The sequence below is a fragment of the Bacillus rossius genome, chromosome 2, assembly GCF_032445375.1.
Source record: "Bacillus rossius redtenbacheri isolate Brsri chromosome 2, Brsri_v3, whole genome shotgun sequence".
Taxonomy (NCBI): domain Eukaryota; kingdom Metazoa; phylum Arthropoda; class Insecta; order Phasmatodea; family Bacillidae; genus Bacillus; species Bacillus rossius.
Genome location: NC_086331.1, coordinates 102,717,720 through 102,736,280, shown reverse-complemented (window position 1 = coordinate 102,736,280; position 18,561 = coordinate 102,717,720). Strand labels below are relative to the sequence as shown.

The 18,561-nt window shown below is 42.4% G+C and overlaps 1 protein-coding gene across 5 annotated transcripts in view; it reads right to left on the bottom strand.

The window, feature by feature from the left end:
* Positions 1-18,561, bottom strand: part of LOC134529529 (E3 ubiquitin-protein ligase Rnf220-like) — a 435,620-nt gene that overhangs the window by 69,501 nt on the left and 347,558 nt on the right. For all 5 annotated transcript variants that reach the window (XR_010074624.1, XR_010074623.1, XR_010074625.1 and 2 more), the window contains 4 exons: positions 6,200-6,408; positions 3,018-3,170; positions 2,214-2,340; positions 106-292 (listed from right to left, as the gene is read on the bottom strand). Coding sequence is in view for 2 of the 5 variants with exons in the window: in XM_063363716.1 (XP_063219786.1) it covers positions 106-292; positions 2,214-2,340; positions 3,018-3,170; positions 6,200-6,408 (676 nt within the window). In the remaining 3 variants the exon portion in view is untranslated. The remainder of the gene's footprint in view (positions 1-105; positions 293-2,213; positions 2,341-3,017; positions 3,171-6,199; positions 6,409-18,561) is intronic.

Here is an 18,561-nt window from a genome sequence, read left to right as displayed (position 1 = left end):
CTGGCGAGCCAGGCGAGTCGCACGAGCACACGTGTTGCAACTGACCTCGGCTTGTCTCGCGTCCACACGACTGGCGAGCCAGGCGAGTCGCGTGTTGCAACTGACCTGATGACGGCGTCGCGCAGCGCCTCACGCTCGCGCTCCTCGCGCGGGCCCTCGGCGCTGGTGACCACCACGTCCGACTCGGAGTACTGCGGCGGCCCGTACGCCAGCGTGTCGTCGCCGTCCACCACCAGGTCCACGTCGTCGTCTTGCGGGCCGGGCCGGCTGCTGCACGTCTGCAGCCCCGCGCCTGCCCGAGACACCACACTTCCGTGCATGGCCCGACACCACTCGCGCATCCATGATGAGCATGCATCACCACAGCCACCAAGCTTCAAACATTCCTTTCAACACTCACACCCAGTGGCGTGGCCAGGATTTGTGTATGGGGGGGTGTTAGGAAGCATGCCGCCCCCCCCCCCCCCCGTATTAAAGCGGGGGTGGTTCGGGGGTCCTCCCCCGGGAAAATTTGGATTTTAAGGTGTAAAATAGTGCTATTTTTTAGCTGTTTTCGGTACTTAAGTTTAAATATTGTAATGGTAATTTTTTTTATTAATTTTAATATGAAATTTGTTTGAGTGATGAATAAAAAATTAATTAAATATTTGGTGCTAAGGGGGGGGGGGGGGAGGGTTTGAACCCCTAATCCCCCCCCCCTGGCTACGCCCCTGTCTGTGTATGGCCCAACACGACTCACACATCCATTCTGATTCCTGTGATGAGCATACATCACTACAGCCACCAAGCGTAAAACATTCCTTTCAACACTCACACCAGGCATAACGAAACATCCATCCAAAACACTGATGATTATTATATTACATCATCTGTAAGATAGAACTTTATAGTTCAAGTCGACCATGTGAAATTCAGTACACCTTAAACTACAAATATTTTTTTCTGGTTCAATAATGTGTGAATGGAAATTTATATGTGGTATTAAACCATTCAAGAAAGAAACACAGTGTTTTTTTAAGTCCACGCTTGTTGTCAAATATTATGTGTAAAGTAGGGAACGTTAAAATTTTTTTTGAAGATATTACAGTTTAGTTTCAATGAAAAGTTACTTGCATGTAAATTCTTTGCTCGAAGGATTTTAAAAATATATACATGCTACAGCTTAGGCAGCTACATGCGGAAAAAGAAAGTTAATCCGAGGGGAAATGAACAAGTAATCTAACTTAGTACTACTTTAAAATGGCCACCATTCGCCGTCTTTCACCAAGAATCACTGTCCAGTTGCAAGTGAAGTGTTCACTAAGACAAAACAGGAACAAAGTCACATCCCAAGTGAGGCCAGCTTTATATCCGTACTACAAAAACATTCCAGGCTCACTATTACAGAAAATAAGTTGTTGATTACATTGACAAAGCCGAAACATATAGCCGCAGCCAGTATTATTGGTATGTGCTATTTGGCTATGACTACCTCTCCCTACTTATCTGCTGAGCGAGAGAGAAGCGATCATTCAAACTGTTACTAACATAATCGCTATTTTAAATCATATTAGTTATTATAGGCTGGAATCATTGGCTAATACAGAACCTGTGGGATAGAAATATATATGTATGAAAAGCTACCAAAAAAAAAAAGGGCTTAAAACGATACACAAAGAAATCAAAATTATTTTAGGCACAACAAATTTTGATAATAAATGTCTTACAGGTACAATTTTTTTTTGTTTTGTTTTACGCATTATCGACGAGGTAATTAGAAAAACAAATATACAATAGTCAGGAAAATTGGAGAGCTAATTGGAAATGGCCCATTGACACGGACCATCCCAGCATTTGCCTCGAATGATCTCCCTACATCATAGAAAACGAAATCAGGATAGCTGGATTGACATTCGAATCCGAAAACTCTCAAATGATAGTCCAAAGTTTTATAGTTTATGTTTAAGATACAAGTTCGAGTAAGCAGGCACAAGTTGTTAATTTTGCTAAGTACGGCATGTTTTATGTTTTCAGACATATATAATTATTTAAGACCGATAAAGGAGCTTGATTAACTGAAATGTAACATGTCCACATTACTGAGTGCCGCTATATTATTCTCCACATTTCTAAACCTGTTTAGGATTGCAGCTTCGGAAAGCCCATGAACGGAAAGAAGCTGTGTAAAGGCGATGACCACCAGTCGCGGACACATCAAGGGCACACACACCCACCCGAAAAGCCTCCCATGAGCAGCGTGGTGGCGCGAATTCGCCGCTGGCCGGCCCACTCGTACTCCTCGAACATTTCGTTGTCGCCTTCCACGTCGACGTTCTCCTCCTCTTCAGGCGCGCCACCTTGCTACAACACGACATATCAACATGCTCAGCACCCATGCCGAAATATACCAATGTCCGACTACTAGCTCTTAAGGATGAATGTGTTTAATGTTTCGTATACATAAGAGGTCAGTGTGGACGAATGTGGGTGAAAAAGTGACATGGAGGTGCAATGGAATGCAGAGGAAAAAAACAGGATAGCCTTAAGAAAACCCACCCGCTCAAGAACAACATATGCCATGTACCCACCTAAATAAAAATCTGGGTTAAATCTCACCAGAATGTGAACCATCCAGATCGCCTTGATGTGAGGTGAGTATTCATATTGCAATTTTGGACCGCCAGGACAGAAGCGATTTCTTAGTAAATTAATTGAAATGAAAATTGTTTTAGTTGTTTTAATAGGTATTCCACAATTCTTCAGGATTTTGCAAACGAATAAATTAGGACAGATAACAATTACACGCAAATAACTAAAAAGCTGGGTCTTCGGTAACATTCGCAAATTGTAAAAACTGAATGCCAGTTTCAGTGCCTGGTGCTTGTAAGCGATGTGGAACTTGAATCCCATGCCAAAATTGCCCTCAGTTATCCCTATAATTTGTTCCTCAAAATCTGAGAAGTTGGCTTGCTCACAGGTGCGCTGGCTTGCTGCAAACTATCGAGAAGTAAGAACACTGCGATGCTGCTAAGGCTTACCTTCCGCAAACACACCTCCACGTGATGGTTCAACTCTTCCATGCTGCCCTGGATCCTGTTGGTGCACACTGGGCATATCGCCTCTTCTGCTTTCCGCTTACGATTTTTGATTCGTAATCGACTCTGCCTGTTGGCCTTGATCCTCTGATAGGTCTGCGACAAAAAATATACATAAATACATACATCTCATCAGACACACGACTGCATAATTCGAAGAAATGTTGGTAGAGTAGTCAGTTCAATTACACAATTTCATTACAGTAGAACCTCGATTAACTGAGACATGATTAACCAGGCATTCGGTTAACTGGATTCTCAACTAAAAATTAAACACAGTTTTTTTTTGGGGGGGGGGAAATTAAGTATTCGAAGTGTAATCCATTAGGGAAGTGACAAGAAAGTAGTAAAACTAAAAACTACGTATTAAAAGTAGAGAAACTAATAGACAAAGAAACGGACTAGAATTACCCGTGAGAAGAAATATTAGTCCAGATTAAGCTGGATTACTGCCCTATCTTCCTAGAATCTCTTTCTGCCCTTAGTGTCAGTAATACTTGTAAATTTGTTTTGTATAAATTACTTACGAAGTTTTGCTGTATTTTATAACCTAAATACATTTGAATTCGATTATCCCGGATTTTCGCTTATCCATGTTGACCTTCACCCCATTTCCCCGGTTAGTCAAAGTTCTACTGTACATATTATACATTATACACAACTTGTTGTCACACAAATTTAGGGTAGATATTACAATTAAAAGGAACATTTGTTACTATTAAGTGTGGTGCTGATAGTGTTTCATTTCCCACCTTCTGTAAAATATCGAGGGTAGGAGACAGGCCATGAATACCACAACACATGGTTCAAAAATGGCCTTGTATTTAAATGATTCATGAAATTTACTGGATATTTGAACTTGAACAGATACACACTCAAAAAAATCACCAATAACAAGGGACTTAAGTTTTCTATCGCATATGACGTGTGTTCAAAAAGAAACCAAACATTTGCTATGGAATATTTATTGCTCATTGTACAACATGTTAAGCACTGTCCCCAACAAAGTATTCCCCTCCAAATGCAATTCACCATTCCCAACATTACTTACATTTTTGGTAAGCCTCCTGGAACACACTTTCTGGGATGGCACGCAGGTCTCTTGTCGCATTTTCCTGAATCTCCTCTATGATTTAAAAACGATATCCTTTCAATGTGGATTTAAGTTTGAGAAACAGGAAAACGACTGCTGGGACTACGTCCGGAGAATAGGGTGGATGGTGCACAATGGTAGTGTGATGTTTTTCCATATGAGCGTGAGCCCGTGCACTGTCATAATGAAACATCCAAGTCTGGTTTCCCCACAATTTAAGCTTCTTCCTGCGCACAGCATCCCTCAAATGCGCTACAAATCCTTGGTAGACTTCCTTGTTTACCATCTGACCACATGGTACAAATTTCTGATGGACAATGCCTTTGCAATAAAAAAAAACCAACATAACCTTGATCTTTGACAGACTTGTGCCTTTTTTTTTTTTGAACGAGGAGACCCTTTGCCCACCCATTGGACGACCGCAGCCCAGGACTATTATACAAACAATTCAGTTACCTGTAATGATAAAATTACAATTACTTCAAATTTAATTACCAGGATGAATATAAAGTTTAATCTCACAACTATCTTTAACTTTCCTAATTGCATTTTCAGTTTACTGGAAAAATTAACGTCCTACTCGTCCTCCATCGTCTGACTTCTCTTTCAAAATTCTTTAAAATGCAATGTCATTCAGTGATAGTGCTGCATTTTTACAGTCGAAATTCCTGACGGTATTTTTACGTTGCTTCGGGTAGATACTCCACTGTGGTCGAAGCTGTACATGGGTTCCTACGATGACGACTTGCTGGAGCCAAAAATACTTTAAGGGTAACTTACAGTTTGTCTTCGCGCAGCACTGCACAAAGATTACAACCCATAACCATCTCTGGATTGTAACGGATAAAACGGATGGTCCAAAATCGACCATGGTTCATCAAGGCATGGCCGCGAACACCCCCGGCGAGTACCTTCGTCGCTTCGCAGCACCAAGTGCGAGTCCCGGCGGTCAGCTCGGCGAGCACATACACGCAGGGTGTCCACAGTTAGTACTTTCGTACTAGATCTAGTACTTTTATAACTTTTTTAGTGATCTAGTACATATCTAGTACATTTTTCTTTAATATAATAATATTATAGTAACTCCAATATGTTTTATTATTAAGCGTAATTATTTTTAAAAACTATGGAATGTGTGTGTGTGGTGTGATATTTAAGTTCGAGCATTGCAATGTCATAATAACTTCCTAAATTGTTAAAAACCATAAAAAATTATAATTTAGTACTTTTTTTTTAAATCTAGTATATTTTTATCGCCTAAGTTGGTACGAAATATTTTTTCCTTGTGGACACCTTGCATCCACGCACTCCTTTCTGTCAACTGTTTCTACGTCACGCCAGTCTTTCCACCTGTCAAGAAATTGGTTCACCAACTGCCCAATACTTCCAACACTAACGCGCCACTATCGGCGCCTCAGTGGCTCACTGAATGTTCGTTTTCTCTCACCTAAACTCTTTGCTTAAACATGAAATATGTAAATTCGAAATGTATATAAAATCATATTTAAATCCCACACATATATACTCACAAACACTACTGAGACCTCCAAGTATAAAAATAAAATTACTTTTACCTACGTAAGTTCTGAGCTGCCTAAATAAAATTAGGTTTTCTAAAATTTAATTAAAATAGCATGTGTGGCAGAGGATTATGTCGATTTTTATAAGCGCTAATAAACACAGATGGAACTATTTCATATAACTATATGAAACAGTATGTTTTAAGCCTTCCTAATTCCGTAACTGTGGAATGTTTTATAAAATTGATGTATTGAATAGGATAATTTAATGTAATGTAAAATTATAGATATGGTTGTAACCGGATTGTTCCAATAAAAATAAATATTCAACTCAATCTAATCGAAACATAAATTTGTCCATCCATAAAACCAGGGGGCAGCCATGGATGCAATACTACACAGCTACTGCGTGGAGCATCTTGCTGATGGTCAGCTGATGGTCTGCTCTCCATGTTCGCACGACACCCAACAGGTACAGTGACAGTGTTCGACATGGCAATGGAGATACTCACGTCCCAGCGGCCCTCGGTGGTGGCGTCGGCGGGCGACTGCAGCGCGGGCCCGCGCGAGGCCTCGCCCCCGGGACGCCGCGCGCGCTGCCCCTGCCCCAGCTTGCAGAGTCGCTCCAGCTCGTGCACCCAGTGCGCCTCCAGGTCTCCGGAGCGCACAGTCACCCCGCACACGGGGCAGGACGGCGGGTCTGCAACCTGCTTCTTCTTCCCTGCGGGCAGGGCTTGCGCTATAACCCCACACTACCCAAAACTATACCCAACATTCCCGATGGCTTTTGGGGACATCACTCTGCACACGGGGCAGGACGGCGGGTCTGCAACCTGCTTCTTCTTCCCTGCGGGCAGGGCGTGCGCTATAACCCCACACTACCCAACACTATACCCAACATTCCCGATGGCTGTTGGGGACATCACTCTGCACACGGGACAGGACGGCGGGTCGGCTACTTGTTTCTTCTTCCCTGCGGGCAGGGCGTGCGCTATAACCCCACCCCACATTACCCAACATTCCCAATGGCTGTTGGTGACGCACCGCACACACAGCTGTATGACGGGTCGACCGCCTGATTCTTCTTCCCTGCGGGCAGGGCGTGCACTCTAAACCCACATTACCCAACATTATACCCTAAATTCCCAATGGCTGTTGGCGACGCACCGCACACACAGCTGTATGACGGGTCGACCGCCTGATTCTTCTTCCCTGCGGGCAGGGCGTGCGCTATAACCCCACACTACCCAAAACTATACCCAACATTCCCGATGGCTTTTGGGGACATCACTCTGCACACGGGACAGGACGGCGGGTCGGCTACTTGTTTCTTCTTCCCTGCGGGCAGGGCGTGCGCTATAACCCCACACTACCCAAAACTATACCCAACATTCCCGATGGCTGTTGGGGACATCACTCTGCACACGGGGCAGGACGGCGGGTCTGCAACCTGCTTCTTCTTCCCTGCGGGCAGGGCGTGTGCTTTAACTCCATATTACTTAACTATACCCAACACTCCCAATGGCTGTTGGTGACATCACTCTGCACACGGGGCAGGACGGCGGGTCTGCAACCTGCTTCTTCTTCCCTGCGGGCAGGGCGTGCGCTATAACCCCACACTACCCAACACTATACCCAACATTCCCGATAGCTGTTGGTGACATCACTCTGCACACGGGACAGGACGGCGGGTCGGCTACTTGTTTCTTCTTCCCTGCGGGCAGGGCGTGCGCTATAACCCCACCCCACATTACCCAACATTCCCAATGGCTGTTGGTGACGCACCGCACACACAGCTGTATGACGAGTCGACCCCCTGATTCTTCTTCCCTGCGGGCAGGGCGTGCACTCTAAACCCACATTACCCAACATTATACCCAACATTCCCAATGGATGTTAGTGACGCACCGCACACACAGCTGTATGACGGGTCGACCGCCTGATTCTTCTTCCCTGCGGGCAGGGCATGCACACTAAACCCACATTACCCAACATTATACCCAACATTCTCAACGGCTGTTAATAACACACATACAAGTGTATACATCCACTGATTTTGTCGGTTCTATTTGAAAAACGTATGGTTGTGAAGCGACGTAGACAGTAGACTATACACTGAATTGACTATTTCTGTACATTCAGGGTTTCGTAGTGAAAATGTCTAGCTGATAAAAACCACCCCACCGAATTCTTTTAAGGAGTTCAGATTCCATTAATGTTTTTTTATATTCTCGTCATTCATGCACGATGCCACCTTTCCTATCCTCTTAAAGCTCGGCCTCACACACCATGTTGATTTTTTAGTTTTTCGTCATTATGTTTTAAAGGGCCATTTATAAATTATTTACCCCATACCTATCTTGCATTTGCTGTTATGAAACAAATAATTTCCAACATATAGCCACTGTTTAAATTAATGGGTGTAAAGAGTCACATAAGTGATGATAATTACGAAAGACTTGCACGTCTTTTTATACCCATGATAAAATAATGTACACGAAATGAAAGTAATGACGAAAAAGAAAAAAAAATGTCATGACGTGTAAGAGCGAGCCTTCAACTTCGCACATGCGGGCCGCGGAAGGCGATGCGTGGTCAGCGAGTCCTCGGGTAAATTCTCGGGCGAGTATTCGAGCGAGTCCTAAAGCGAGTAATCAAGCGAGTCCTAGAGCGAGTCCTCGGGCAAGTCCTCGAGCGAGTCCCCGGGCGAGTCCTAGAGCGAGTCCTCGGGCAAGTCCTCGAGCGAGTCCTCGAGCGAGTCCCCGGGCGAGTTTCGTGCGAGTCCCCGGGCGAGTCCTCGAGCGAGTCCCCGGGCGAGTCCTCGGGCAAGTCCTCGAGCGAGTCCTCGAGCGAGTCCTCGAGCGAGTCCTCGAGCGAGTCCTCGAGCGAGTCCTAGAGCGAGTCCTCGAGCGAGTCCTAGAGCGAGTCCTCGAACGAGTCCTAGAGCGAGTCCTCGAGCGAGTCCTCGAGCGAGTCCTCGAGCGAGTCCTAGAGCGAGTCCTCGAGCGAGTCCTAGAGCGAGTCCTCGAGCGAGTCCTAGAGCGAGTCCTCGAACGAGTCCCCGGGGGAGTCCTAGAGCGAGTCCTAGAGCGAGTCCTCGGGCAAGTCCCCGGGCAAGTATTCGGGCGTGTCCCCGGGCGAGTCCCCGGGATAGTCTTCGAGCGAGTCCCCGGGCGAGTCCTCGAGCGAGTCCCCGGGCGAGTCCTCGAGCGAGTCCCCGGGCGTGTCCTCGAGCGAGTCCCCGGGCGTGTCCTCGAGCGAGTCCCCGGGCGTGTCTTCGAGCGAGTCCCCGGGCGAGTCCTCGAGCGAGTCCCCGGGCGAGTCTTCGAGCGAGTCCCCGGGCGTGTCCTCGAGCGAGTCCCCGGGCGAGTCCTAGAGCGAGTCCTAGAGCGAGTCCTCGGGCAAGTCCTCGAGCGAGTCCTCGAGCGAGTCCCCGGGCGAGTCCCCGGGCGAGTCTTCGAGCGAGTCCCCGGGCGTGTCCTCGAGCGAGTCCCCGGGCGAGTCCTAGAGCGAGTCCTAGAGCGAGTCCTCGGGCAAGTCCTCGAGCGAGTCCTCGAGCGAGTCCCCGGGCGAGTCCCCGGGCGAGTCCTCGAGCGAGTCCCCGGGCGAGTCCTCGAGCGAGTCCCCGGGCGTGTCCTCGAGCGAGTCCCCGGGCGAGTCCTAGAGCGAGTCCTAGAGCGAGTCCTCGGGCAAGTCCTCGAGCGAGTCCTCGAGCGAGTCCCCGGGCGAGTCCCCGGGCGAGTCCTCGAGCGAGTCCCCGGGCGAGTCCTCGAGCGAGTCCTCGGGCGAGTCCTCGAGCGGGCCGCCGCAGGGCCAGGGGCTGGCGAGGCCAGACCACGATGGCAGCAAGCGCCACCAGTGCGACCGTCGGTATCTCAGCAGCCGCGAGTTTCAGGCGGTGAGCGCGCCATCGAGGATAAGCTGTTATTCAGATAGGGAAGAAGAAGCTAATACTGGAATGCATCATGTACCCATGCATGTTTCGCAAACATCGGGGTATGTACTACGTGTATTGGTGTGCCAAAAAAAACTTTATGGTAGTGAAACTATCCTGGAATACATTTAAAAATTGGAATAATTATTAACAGACATAATCACAAATTTATAAATACCTATAATTTATCAGCCACGAAAATTATGTTGGAACAAACATGGAGACAAAAATTTTAACACTTTGTTAGTTCTCTAAAGCATTATGAACACGCAGCAATCTTTTTAGTATTTTTAGAACAAAAAGTTGCAGTCCAAGAGATACACCCACTCCTTGAAGTAACGCTCAAATACGCTCTCTCAATGTAAGTAAATATAATAATATATTAAATTCGTAAAACATATTTGTATGCAGGATATAAGAGACTGTGTGTATCAACAATCCGACAATGGGGCTGCCTTCCCATCGGTCGCTACATACAATACCAAGTAGCACCGAGATTCACAAGTTTCAGCAATGTGACAGGAACGTTACAAAGCTTCAGCAGGTTAACGCTACATTTCTGGAATGCATCTTAAACATTGTGCGCTGTTTGGGGCTCAAAGTCTGCTCGCACATACCATCACTTGGCACGACACATTTTCAGGTGACGCGGTACATTTAGATTAAAACATGCCATTTTCACAGTAATTTTGAGTTATTTTATCATGTGACGAAAGTGCTAATGTTTGTCAAGCAATGAACAATAAAATTTGCTTTTGCTTTTAATATTATACAAATAAAAGTTAGCCCATTATTTATAGCATCTGAATGAAACCTATAGTTTGTTTTATAAATTTTTAAGCGACAAGTATTTATGGAGTTATCGCAGATTATCCAATTTATTCCTGACGTAAATGGCAAATATATTATACAAATACTTAGCTACGGAATTAGTTTTTGAGAAAGTATTGAAAATAAGAAATATTTAATGTTTTAATCTTTTAAGTAGAAGAATTTAGAGCAGTGTTAAAAATGCAGGGTATATTATTAAAATTCTTAAATGTTTAAGGTATGTCTTAGAGACAATAAAAAATATAATCCTATTTGTAGAATAAATTTTTGGTGTAGTTTCGTGCCAGTAAAATTGGTAATGTTTGTCAACCAACAGTCACGAAAATTTTAACTAATGGAAAGAAATCGAACAGTAGAAATTAACTAAATTTCTTCGTTTAGAGGATTAAAATATTTCTTCGTTTAAGAAATTAAAATGTAATACTGAATAACAAAAAATAAAATGGTTAGAATTCCTGTTAAACGTCAACATCAGCACTATAAAGATGAGACTGCAATAGGAACGACGAGAAAAAAAGGTTCATTATCAAAACCAAAACGTGCAGCAATAAGAGCACCGACTGTGATACAGGCGAGCGGCACTGGCGTGTTAAACTGGGTTGCATTATGCAAGTCACTGGCCATCAACACTACCAACTACCTTTTGCAACGTTCACGGCTGCTGTGCACGCTTCATTCGCACCTGTGCCCGCAACTGAGAGGGCGCTCCGGTAGCTATTCCTGAATATTGAATGACTCGAAGCATACAGCTCCACCTGTCCGCTACAGTGTACGGCCACACGCCAACACAACCCTGGCGGTAGCCTTCGAATGACGAGTTGCGTGAATGAAATCATTATTTTTGAAATAACGACATTGCGAGTTTGCACTGCATGCCACAGAGAAAACACGAAGAACGGACGACGAAAGACAAACACCCAAATGCACAGAAAAATCAAATGTATGGACAGCACAGATAAGTCCATGTAAGTAATTAGGACCATATCACAGCACAGACGCACACAGTGGGCTGGCAAAGACGAAACAGTTTCGTTGGGTTTCTCTGTATGTCGCTGTGTTGTCCAAGGTTGTTCTTTGTCTGTATTAACTGTTTTTGTTGCAACTGTTTCGTCGCTGTCAACCCACTGTGTTAGTCTTAGCTGTGATATTGTTCTAATTTATTCCACTGAATTATTTGGGCTGTCCATACATCTAACCTGTGACATCGGCGGTTTTTTTCCCTGTTTTTTTGTGTGTTCGTGTATTTATATTTATAAGAAATAACACTGTATTCAGACAATTGCTGCGGACAGCAAAACAATAAATACATTGTTGCCTGTTACTTGTACGCAACTTTAATTAGGATGACAAGAAAAAAAGGCAAACCTTTCCAACTGTTCTAAATGGGATACGATGACTTTGTTGATGTAAAGGACATCTCAGATAGGACATCTCATAATTTTGTTGTAAACACTGACAATGATAAAGTCCTCTTCAACAACATTTCTGTACTGAAGGTAGAAAACCAATCATTGGATTGCTTTTTCTACAAAACTTCTTTCAAAGAAACATAATTTAAAACTGTGAACATCAAAGCCTCAAGATCCAGAAGGATAGTTTTTTCAGGAAGCAACATTGAAAAAAAAACTTAAACTTCTCCCAACATCTAAGAAGAAATTCGACGATCTACAAAGTTTGATCGCCAGCAATGCATTCCCAAGATGTTATTCAACATTTTACAACAATTTAAGATTTGAATCCTAAGAATAGGCTTCACTTTGAAACTTACATAAAGTTATGGATTTACGTGGTACTGTTTCTTTTTTTATGTTGTGATGATTAATAATGTAGCAGTGTTTGATCACCCATAGTTGACCAAATTGTTACTAAACCTTTTAAATTATAAAATTTTAGGGATATGGATATATTATTTATTGTTTTATTTCTTATTATTATTTTTGTGTTGTACCTTGGTTACTGATAACAATTGAAACAATATCTTTCACTATGAAACTTATGTTATGCTAGTTATGGATTTCCATGGTATTGTTATGTAATGTGTTTAATAATGTAGTATTGGAACATTCAGAATACAATGAAAAATAAATATAGCTCTTCCAATATCATTGAACGATTTAGACGATCTTCAAACTTTTATAATTCGTTGACATCATTTATAAAGCTGTTCTTTTTTTTTTGGCCTATACGTTCGTTTCATAAGCCACAAACTTCCAGGACAGTGCAACATAATGTATTACAAACATTCAGCAATAGTGGCACAACTCAAAACATCAGTCATGGGAACAACAAGAAGTGTGGGGTGGGTACAATTTTTTATTATGTTATTTGTATTTGAACCCTTCAGGAGCCATTTAGTACTGCTAACCACTTATTCCATCAATGAATCCTATGAATGATGCATTTCAATACAAGGTGAAACTTCAAACTCATTTATCTCAACACCTGATTTTTTTTTAGTTGTGCCACTATTGCATCCCACGCTCTTCAGATACAAACATACATGGGGTTGGCTGATTCAGCTGCTATCTTGCATAATGGAAGGAAGGTATTCTCGAAGTAAAACTTGTTCGGCCGGTAGGGTAAGTTGAGGTCAGAGCGTAACGGAAAAATAAAAGCGCACGCTCGATGGGGGAGGTTTGATGGTGCGGGTAAGACAACTGCTAAGACTTTGCGTGTTTAAGGTCGCCATGTTTGTTACAATAGCACACACACAGTGTGACCCTCTATTGTGTACTTAACTGAAGGTTTCAACGTTGGATGGCATGTTAGCACTATAGCACACTTGTATAGGTACTTGCTCACTCGCATACTCGCTCATTCGGATACTTGCACACATTATTATACACCTGCATAGTTTCAAATATGTGTGCACACTAAACATTTCTTATTCCGCTTGGCGGCAACGTACTCATTATTATTTTTTGTTACATTACAGGTTGTAATGTGGGTATGCGCTACCCAAAACAGTTTTATTTGTATGCGCTACCCAAAACAACAGTTTTATTTGTATGCGCTACCCAAAACAACAGTTTTACTTGTATGCGCTACCCGAAACAACAGTTTTATTTGTATGTGCTACCCAAAACAACAGTTTTATTTTAGCCCCTAAATTACTTCATAAGATGATCCATTAAAAAAAAAAAGCTTTAGTTACGATATACAATATATAAAATATAGTTTTGCTAAGAAACCATTACGTAAAATCAATGGATGCTCGAAATATTTACGGAGAACAGTGTTTACTTGCGGTGAAAACAATGTGACTTGCGTCGCATCGCGAGAGCGAGCTAACAAGTCGACCAACAGCGGCTACTCAACGATAAACGATCGGTGGTGTATACACCGACGAAGGGAAGGAAAGAGCAACAAAGAGCTATTTGTGGAACGAACCTCGGCTAGTGCCACACTCGATACACGAAGACAAAAAAAAAAAAAAAAAGTCGCCCGGTATTTGCTTACGGCTGCAGTCGCCGGAGAAAGAGAGCGCGCAAGAATGGTGTCGGGCGCCTCGGCCGCGCACAAAACGGAACAGTTCAATTAATGCCGGGGTCGGCGGTGACAAAATAAACGGGGCCGCGACGGCGCCGACAGCACAGCGTGTGTTCTCGAGGAGTTTGTTTCCCCGGGGCGCGCACACAAAGCAATTATTTCCGGAAATCGGTGGCGGGCTGGCTGCGGGGGCTGTGGAAATATTTTGGCCCAGCGCCGCAGACCCCTTCGAGAGCAGTCCCAGCCGACGTACCGGCAGCCGGCCGCCGTCGGCCGCTTCTTTAACAGCCGCGCCGAGCTGTCGAGCCCTCATCGAGCATCAACACGCGCGCCGCGTTTATTCCCGGCGACTACACTCGCCGCGCACCACTCACGCCAGCACACTGCCCCGGTGCGCTCGCGCGTCTTCAAAACCAAGATACACGCATGACGTAGCAATATAGCAAGTTCATCATACACTATATACATCTGATAGTGCACGAATAGCTACAACTACTAGTTCAACGCTGGAGGGTGGCCAAGCAACAGAGTCCAGTGCGCTCGCGCGTGTTCAAAACCAAGATACACGACGTAGCAATAGAGCAAGTTCATCATATACTATATACATCTGATAGTGCACGAATAGCTACAACTACTAGTTCAACGTCGGAGGGTGGCCAAGCAACAGAGGCCAGTGCGCTCGCGCGTGTTCAGAACCAAGATACACAACGTAGCAATAGAGCAAGTTCATCATATACTATATACATCTGATAGTGCACGAATAGCTACAAACTACTAGTTCAACGCTGGAGGGTGGCCAAGCAACAGAGGCCAGTGCGCTCGCGCGTGTTCAGAACCAAGATACACAACGTAGCAATAGAGCAAGTTCATCATATACTATATACATCTGATAGTGCACGAATAGCTACAACTACTAGTTCAACGTCGGAGGGTGGCCAAGCAACAGAGGCCAGTGCGCTCGCGCGTGTTCAGAACCAAGATACACAACGTAGCAATAGAGCAAGTTCATCATATACTATATACATCTGATAGTGCACGAATAGCTACAACTACTAGTTCAACGTCGGAGGGTGGCCAAGCAACAGAGGCCAGTGCGCTCGCGCGTGTTCAGAACCAAGATACACAACGTAGCAATAGAGCAAGTTCATCATATACTATATACATCTGATAGTGCACGAATAGCTACAACTACTAGTTCAACGCTGGAGGGTGGCCAAGCAACAGAGGCCAGTGCGCTCGCGCGTGTTCTAAACCAAGATACACAACGTTACGTAGCAATATAGCAAGTTCATCATATACTATGTATAGAGACCTGCAAAATTCGCGGATTCATTTCGCGATAGGATAGAGTCCAAATACTTTTGACATTATTTTGCTTCAGTGATTGGGCCACAGTTTATCCGAAGGACTCTGGGCCAATGAAAAATCTTTAACACAATAATTGGCGAATCACGATCATTCCAGTCAACAGGTGTTACGAGTCGGTAACCAATCAGTAGAGACCCGTGAATTTCGCGGATTCAATGACCTCCAGGATAGACTCCAATATCCTCTACACACTCGGGCGAATGCCAACTGTTCATTGGCTGCCGACTTGTGAGTCGTCTCGACTGGGTGGCCTGCGATTCGACATTTCTATGAGTGCGGGTCTCTAATTGGCTCTCAGTCCTCCAGATTAACAGAGAACCAATGACAGAAGCAGCACTAAGGTATAATTATTTGAATTTTAGCATAACACTAAATGAATCCGCGAAATTCACGTGTGTCTACCAATCAGCAGATGTAATTTGCACGGGTGCATAGAGGATCATGGAGTATATCCTTTAGGAATTTGAACTCGCGAATTTTACAGGTATCTAACTATATACATCTGATAGTGCACGAATAGCTACAACTACTAGTTCAACGTCGGAGGGTGGCCAAGCAACAGAGGCCAGTGCGCTCGCGCGTGTTCAGAACCAAGATACACGACGTAGCAATAGAGCAAGTTCATCATATACTATATACATCTGATAGTGCACGAATAGCTACAACTACTAGTTCAACGCTGGAGGGTGACCAAGTAACAGAGTCTAGTGCGCTCGCGCGTGTTCAAAACCAAGATACACAACGTTACGTAGCAATATAGCAATTTATAATATTATATATATATATATATATATATATATATATATATAGGGGCATGCATATTTCGCGAAAAGATTCCGCGACTAGCTGAAAGTTAAAACAATGTGTTTCGCGGTTGGGTGAGTTTATTTCAGTTCCACGTCGATTGTTACAACACCAATCACAGCAATTCAGTGCGAAAGCAAACACGTCCTGAATGGCCCAGTCAAATCAGGCAACGACTTCTCTCGCAAACGGCCGCCAATCAAAAGGAAGAAACCGCTGATGCGGATATACCGTGTTGCAGTCTAGTACGCGTTCAGATTTATTCGCAAAAAATGCCTGCCCCTATCTGTATATATCAGATAGTGCACGAATGGCTACAACTACTACTTCAACGCTGGAATCAGTGAGAACAGTTCCTGCAATTTGGTTTTCTTCAGGTCAACTTTTACTTTATCAATTTAGAACATTGTGTTAGAACATAATAGGAGTCAATGATAACTACATTTTCTTGCGTCTCTATGACAAACACTGCACTAATTATTCTTTTTGATGTTAACTATTTATTCTTTATCTAATCATCTCAAAATCCTATAACTTTAACTCACCATTTTTTGTTCGTGTATAAACTTTTTACCCGATAGTTATTTATTCGGTACTATAAACCAGAATTAGAACTATTAAGTAGGCCTAGATAAATTAATTTTAACTTTATTTTAAAATAAACAATAAAAAACAAGTAATTTTTAACAACCGTATAAAAAAGTAAATTAATTTTGTAACTGGAACATATTTACAAGGAAGGGAATGTCCATATAGTATTGATGCATAAACGAACAATTGAAGTTTATTATGGGCTTTTCACTCATTTTAAACTCTGCTTTTTTATTTCTTGTGACTTAAAAAAATAATGGTTTATTAAAATTTTTCTAAGAGCTAATAAGTTATAAAACACAGTAATAAAAGTATGAATCGTTGGCAATTTCAACTACTAAGTTGAAAACATTTATTACTGTGGACGTAACCTATCTAGATGAATTAAATACATGTTATATATTACCATAGTATTTATATCACACGTACCCTACGTTAAATCAAACTGAAATTTTTTGTATGCTTCTTATAATAATATATGATATTATTTCTAAACTAGTCCATTAAGGACAACTCCGTTTCTTTTAGTCAAAAATTGAAGCAAATTGTTTTCATTTTACGACACTTATGTTGCATTTTTTTGCGAGTGGAGTAAAGAAGTAAAATATAAAAAATAAATTCTGAGGGTTACATTCTTTAAGAATCAATGGCTTACATTTTTGTATCTTTTCAGTATTTGGTTAAATTGACAGCAACATGTTTATTTCCACCCAGATATACAGCTGTTATACAACTTCAAAATCACCAAGGAAAAAATTATATTTCTATAAACACTTAACATTATGTTTTCTTGCATTGACTTTGGTTGCATAACAACTTGCTTGTGTAAGTAAAATAATTAATGCTGTGTCAAAACTGAAGTTTTGTGTAAAACACTGTGCTACCAAGCTTTATCCTATTGAAGCTCTATAGTGGTAGAACATCAATTAATGAAATGTTGCAGTAGACACTTCAGAAACGATGTCTTCAAGGTTTTAGGAACATTTATTAAGTTTAAATGTGGGTCGGGTGGTATTTATAATGATTTTCTTCTTTTTTTTCAAAATCAAATGTAGACAGTAAATTTTGTCAAGTGTGAAAAGTTCATCAACATGTACAAAATTTTTCCTTTAAGTGGTGGGAATAAAGGGATATGATGTTTTTTTTCTTCTAAATCTCATGTAGACAGTGGCATATCTGGTTTTTCGAAACTATCCGCAGACAATAAATTTGGCCAACTGTGCAAAACTTCGTCAAGAAGTACCAGAATTACACTTTAAGGGCTAGGAACATGGATGGGGTGGTTTTTCGAAATCTATTGTACACAGTGACATCCCACATGTTTTGTAGGTCAAGTTGCAAAATTTCATCCAGCTCGGAATAAAACCATAGATTAGTATAAAAAAACAAACAAGCATAAAAACTAATTTATAACACTAATTTATATGTCAAACCAGTAAGTTCAATTGTATTAATATAATTTATTTTTTATAAGTAATGAAAGTAAGGTTCTATGCCTAACAAGTGTAAAATAATAAAACCAACGGACTGAGCTATGTATTAAAAAATATTATAACACTTGGTTAAATAAATAACACATGATACAATTTTATTAAATTTAGTGTTTAAAATAAAATAATACGTCACATATTAAGTTTAAAAAATTTTGAGCAGTACCAAGATTTGAACCCACGAATTATGAATCACTACTGTATGCACATCACCATTCAGGAAAACTGACCGTATACCAAATATATAAGATTTGTTAGTTATTAATATAGTAATCCCAGGACTACTGAGTAGTTTTTATGTTGGGATTTATTATTTTCGTAACTATTAAAGATTATGAATTATGGGCCAAGTAGGCCTATAGGATAG